At 53.3% G+C, this 5,585-nt stretch overlaps 1 protein-coding gene across 1 annotated transcript in view; it reads left to right on the top strand.

Moving 5' to 3' along the window:
- TTC28 (tetratricopeptide repeat domain 28) overlaps positions 1 to 5,585 on the top strand; it is a 669,495-nt gene that overhangs the window by 609,361 nt on the left and 54,549 nt on the right. Inside the window, exons 11-12 of the mRNA XM_013007879.2 lie at positions 551 to 769; positions 2,707 to 2,872. Of these exons, the coding sequence (XP_012863333.1) occupies positions 551 to 769; positions 2,707 to 2,872 (385 nt within the window). The remainder of the gene's footprint in view (positions 1 to 550; positions 770 to 2,706; positions 2,873 to 5,585) is intronic.

The raw sequence follows: 5,585 nt of genomic DNA, 5'->3' as shown, positions 1-5,585 counted from the left end.
CTGCTAAGGGCCGTTTGGATATTAAATTAGCCCCCTCCATTTGGTCACACATTTAATGAACTCACCCCTCATGGGGCAGTGGGCACTGCTTCCTGTGAGCTTGGCTGGTGTTGATCAGCCCCACCCCCGCCTCCAGGGAATGAGAGGGGAGGCTGGAGTGATAGGTGAAGGCAGGCCCTGGCAGGCAGGCAGGAAGAGAGGGGAGTGTGGGCCGGGCGGGGCGGGGTGACACAGAATCCATCTTGAAGGGACTGGAAGGACAGGAGACCTGCCCACGTTGCTGTCATCTGTGCAAGCCGGAGAGGGCGGTCCCCAGAGAGACAGGACTACGGGCTGGCGCCAGACTCAGCCCAGAACTTGGACCAGAGACGGGCAGGCACAGGAGGAGGACCTATTTTGTGCTGCTGGCCCATGGTTTAGGGGTCAGGGAGAGGGCTGGTCTAAAACCAGGAGGCTGTATGAGTGGACCCCACCCCTTCAGAGGTGTGGCCATGACCCCTTCTGCCCTCTGTCCTGAGCCGGCACTCACAAGGGCCCTTGTGTCTCTTAGGCCATCACGATGAAGCCCTGGCCGTGGCGGAGAGAGGACGGACGAGGGCCTTCGCTGACCTTCTTGTGGAGCGGCAGACGGGACAACAGGACTCGGACCCCTACTGCCCGGTCACCATCGATCAGATCTTAGAGATGGTTAACAGCCAGAGGGGCCTGGTTCTCTACTACTCGCTGGCTGCCGGCTACCTGTACAGCTGGCTTCTTGCTCCAGGGGCAGGTGAGCATGCCAGGGAGCAGGGTCACTAAGGCCGCCAACCTGGGCCTGTCTGATGTATGGAGGTGCTGACATCAGCTTCCGCTGCCCCTCAGCCACCGTGGACATGCCGCAGGGAGACAGTCCATTGGGGCGACGGCCCAGCTCTCGCCAGCCCCGCCTCACCACTGAGCGGGAAACTGTCTTCGAGGAAGACAGGGAGTCCAGGGCCATTGTCCAACAGAATCTGAATGAAGTGTGAGGCTTGACATTTCTGGCTTTTGCAGAACCCGTTTTTAACCAATTCTATTGTGAGTCTAGTCCAGGAAAGATCCCAGCTGTAACAGTTTCAGAGAAGCCCTGGTGGTGTAATGGTTACTTCTTGGGCTGCTAACCACAGCGTTGGCCGTTTGAAACCACCAGCTGCTCCTCAGAAGCAAAAAGAGACTCTCTTCTCCTATAAAGAATCATCATCCTGGAAACCCACCGGGGCACTTCTACCCTGCCATGGGGGGTCGCTGTGAGTCAGCATCCACTCCATGGCAGTGAGTTTGGTTTTTTTGAGTAACAGCCTCAGTGCAGTTCAAGTGCAGTTCAGACCCAGGGTCATGGCTTTGTCTGATAAACTACAGATGGCTCTGATTGAAGGCTACCAACTGGGGAAGTGGGTCTGGTGGCTGGGAATCTTGAAGGGCAGGCTCCTTGTGCATCTGCAAGCCCATTTCACCCAAGCTCACCCACCAGAGACAACTGACAAGTTTTTCTTGATTGTTTCTGTCCCTTTGATTTAAAACAGAAAAGGCTGGCTGATGGCAGTCCCCAGCTCACAGCGTCTCAGGCTCCATGCACTCACGGCTCAGCATTTCAGGGTCTCTGATGTATTCGTCCCCACCCCCACCCCACATCTTTACGGTTCTTTGACAAGAAAACTCTGGGTTAGAGGACAAGATTGGTACCTGGTGGGGGTGGGGAAGTAAAGCTTTTTCTCACTGTGGTTGTTACCTTGGGGGTAGGGGGTGGGGAGGGCTGAGTGGAAAACGTGACAAGTGAGCCATCTAGACCCTGCAGTAATGAGCTATGTCTGATGAGGTCCTCTTGTTTCTTCTCTCAGCATCCCTCTCTGTTCTTAATGAGTTTGCTAATCTTATCAGAGGCCCGGCCTTTCCCAGGCCAGCAGACCTCATTCCACCTGATCCTGGGACACGGGGACACGTCCCCGCTAATCCACTGCTCCCCCACAGCCGGCTTTACTTTTCCCCCCTTCCATTAATCCGTTCATGATCTTTGACCAGCACATCTTGTTTTAAAAATGATTTGAAATGTTTTTCCTCTGGCCTTTAAGCTATATAGGAGCCCTGATGAGGAAGTGTTGGGCTGCGATCTGCAGGGTCAGCAGTTCGAAACCCCTCGGCCGCTCTGTAGGAGAAAGAGGAGGCTTTCTTCTCCTGTACACAGTTACAGTTGCGGAAACCCACAGGGACAGTTCTGCCCTGTCCTATAGGGAGCTGGCGTCGACTCCGTGGCAATGAATTTGGTTTTGTTTGTTGTTGTTTTTCCCAAGTGATATAAAGGTCATGGGAAATGCCAGTGATATTTGTAATTCCATTTGAAACCCCCTCATGTTTAGATTGACTTTTTTTTTTAATCTTAAGGTTTAACCAAGGTTTCTTCAGATTCCCCCTTTGTGAGAATTTCCCTCTGCAGTTAAACACTTGCCCTTCCTGGAAGGAGGCAACTCCTAGTTGGAGCGCCTGTATTTGAAATCTGCATGAAGCCCCCACGGTTCCAGAAGCTTCTGGCTGTCTGGCCAGAAGTCCCAGCGGAGTCTTGAGCTCCCAGGTGTCGGCACTACCCTGATGCTCAGCAGCCCCGGGCGGGAGAACCTCCACTCAGGGCTTCCCGCCTCACCCCATCCCACACCTACCCACGCCCACTCAGGGGCTCTGCCTCTCTTGTTCCAGGGATCCTCAAGTTCCATGAGCACCATCTGGGAGACAGCGCTGGGGAGAGCCCCGGGGACTTCCAGGGGGGCAGCGGTGCGACCCTTCCCTCGGCCACCAGCTCAGCCCTGGAGCAGCACATCGCCAGCGCCCGGGAGGCCCTGGGAGTGGAGTCCTACTACTCCAGGTACTGAGTGCGCGCGTCTGTGGGGAAGGCGGAGCGGGTGGGAGACACCTTTGGAAATGCGTGCTGCTTTCCGACAGAGCCCCACCCAACTGACCCTTCCTTAAGGGGGTTCCTAGACCGTGCCCACAGTCGCGCTTGTGAAATTAACATGCCAGCTCATTAAGATGGCCCTTGCCTGCAAGCTGTAAACAGGTTTGTACTAAAGTCAAGCACATGTGTGGGGGAGTAATTGAACTAGCTCCGTGTGCTAAGGAGCTGAGGTGAAGGAAGTGTTGAAGTCCCAAACACCCAGGACTGAGGCGGGAACGTCTTTTCGCTAAAAGTGTACGCTTAGGAAAAGTCTACATTTTATCAGAATGGTTGACTTTTTCCATCTAAGAAAATAGGTTTGCTAATGCCTGCTTCTAGTGGGAGACTGAGAGAAGAGGGTACGTGGGAGCAGAAGCAGAGTCCCGGACATTGGGGCCCACCTCCAGTGTTTAACTAGGGTCCAAAAAATGCATCTGCCAGAAAAGCTGTTGATTTGCTGGTTTCAGGCTCTAACAATGTCTGCTGGTGTCTTGCATGATCGTGTGTGTAATGGTTCACAAGAGAGGCAAAACCATAGACACATCTATAGGTGTGTGTGTGTGTGTGTGTGTGTGTGTGTGTGTGTGTGTGACAGAGAGAGATTTATTTCAAGAAAATGGCTCACCTGGTTGTAGAAGCAGTCAAATTCAGGCAGGTTCCACAGATGTTAGTCTGGAAGCTTCTCCCAAGGAATCTAAGGTCCATAGGCTGGTGGTGACTGTCGAGGCGAGGTCAGCAGGTCAGATGGCAGGCCACTAACAACTCCCAGGATCAGCAAGAAATGTGGCAAGCCATTGGTTCAAGTCCAAAGAACCAGAGGTAGATGAGCCACCTGCAGGAGGCAGCTCCACCACAAAAGCAAGCAAGCTTTCCCACAGCATCCACTTATATTGGAAGCTGGAAACCCCCTCCAAGGAAACCTCCTGTCCATTGATTTTATCGGGGTTGTGACCTCAGTAAGGATGTTACCTCCTGCCCTAATCATCGTACAACTGATTGGCAATGATTACATTGTGTTAGGTCAGGTCCTAGTGGACTCCTAGGTGTTGAATGCCAAACTACTGAGACTCCTGGCCCACCCAAGTTTCCACCAAACCTAACTATCCCAGTAATCGTGGCCTCCTGAGAAGTTGCCGTGAGCACTGGAGACACTGGCCCAGATTCCTGAGTGTGTGGTGGTTGTTGCCAGCAGCTCGCAATCTTTGGAGTACCGATGATGTTTTGGGGGAAGGGCTCTTAAGTGAAAAATAGTCGCCGGGTCACATAATGCCAAGATTGACCTGGGCTGGTGGGGTCATCTCGTCATGTAACAGATGTCAGCTTTGGCTTGGGACTTGCTGACAGCATGGTAGAGCCAGGACCAGAAAGCATCTAGATCTCACCCAGATACCCAGGCCAATGCTTGTCCTGTTTCTAACGATCAAAATTAGCATTCTGTTTCACGAAAATCGCCATTGCGTGCTAGATGGTCCTCCCGAGCTTCCGGCTCTGTGAAGTAAGAACTGTCTTGTCCTGCTTCCCAATGACTGCTGTGTGCCCTGGAGCAGCCCATGCATCCCCCGACTCTCAGTGTGTGTGTGGTGGGACGGGGGTAGGGGGTGGGAGGAGGAGGAGGGGGCACTCATAGGGGCCTGGCAGTGTGCCAACTCAGGAACTTGTCATTTAAAGCACAGAACAGATTAGATTGGGACTTGTAGAGCTCCTTTAGGAGACAGAGAGGTGCTGGGGCCATTGTGATTAAACCGTGGACTGAGCAAAGAAGGCATCACATATGCCAAGCAGGTGTATGTGAGGGTGAGGGTGGTAAGGACTGTCAGCCGCAGATGCACGGAAGGGCATGGCAGACTTGGGTGATGCCCCTGGGGACCCTGTCAGAGCGAGAGAAAATCTCATCCACACAGTGTCTGGAAGCGGCCCCGGGTAGGCTGTTCTGCATGGACAGTGGGCATGTGGCCATCGTGTTCCCTCCCCCTTTCCGCCCTCCCACAAGTCTTTTGTGTGTCCACTGTGTCTAGGACATTGTGCTAGATGTCAGGGCTGGAGTGACGAAAAAGCTGACTTACGCCTTCCCAGTGGAAGTCCAGGGCGCCATGAGGCTCACAGGCAAGATGCAGAGCAGGAAACCTGGAGTGGTAGCTGAGGAGGTGTCCCCGCAGCAGGGAGATGAGCTGAATGCTGAACCAGACAAGGCGGCTTCACTAAGTTCATGGACAAATGGATTTAAAGGATAATGGAATTTTCCCACCAACTTTTTGAAGCACCGTTGCATACACATGACCTTGAGAAACCCTGAGTGGAGAAAATCTCTTAACTAGCCCTCCTGCCTTCCCCTGCTCAGGCCTCAGGCATCTTGCTCAACCTTCCTGGGCATTGTTCAAGTTAGCAGGTTAAGAAGGTCCGCCAAGAACTGGAATTCAGGTTTCCACAGCTCAGCATAGCAAGGGCAGTAAGAGATGGCTCCGGAGAGTCTGAGGCTCAGAGCCCTGACAGACAACGCTAGGTTTCTCAGTGTGGGGGCCACCACACTGATCATCCAGGTGACCACGGGGAACTACCTGCCATTGGAAGCATCCACCCGCTAAAGGTGATGGCATGTGAGTTAGACAGGGTTCTCTAGAGAGATAAAACCAAATTCCTGATAATT

This window comes from Echinops telfairi, unplaced genomic scaffold, assembly GCF_000313985.2.
Source record: "Echinops telfairi isolate 266 unplaced genomic scaffold, ASM31398v2 ScPeMD7_29;HRSCAF=101, whole genome shotgun sequence".
Lineage (NCBI taxonomy): Eukaryota > Metazoa > Chordata > Mammalia > Afrosoricida > Tenrecidae > Echinops > Echinops telfairi.
This window is presented reverse-complemented; position numbering and strand designations above follow the sequence as displayed.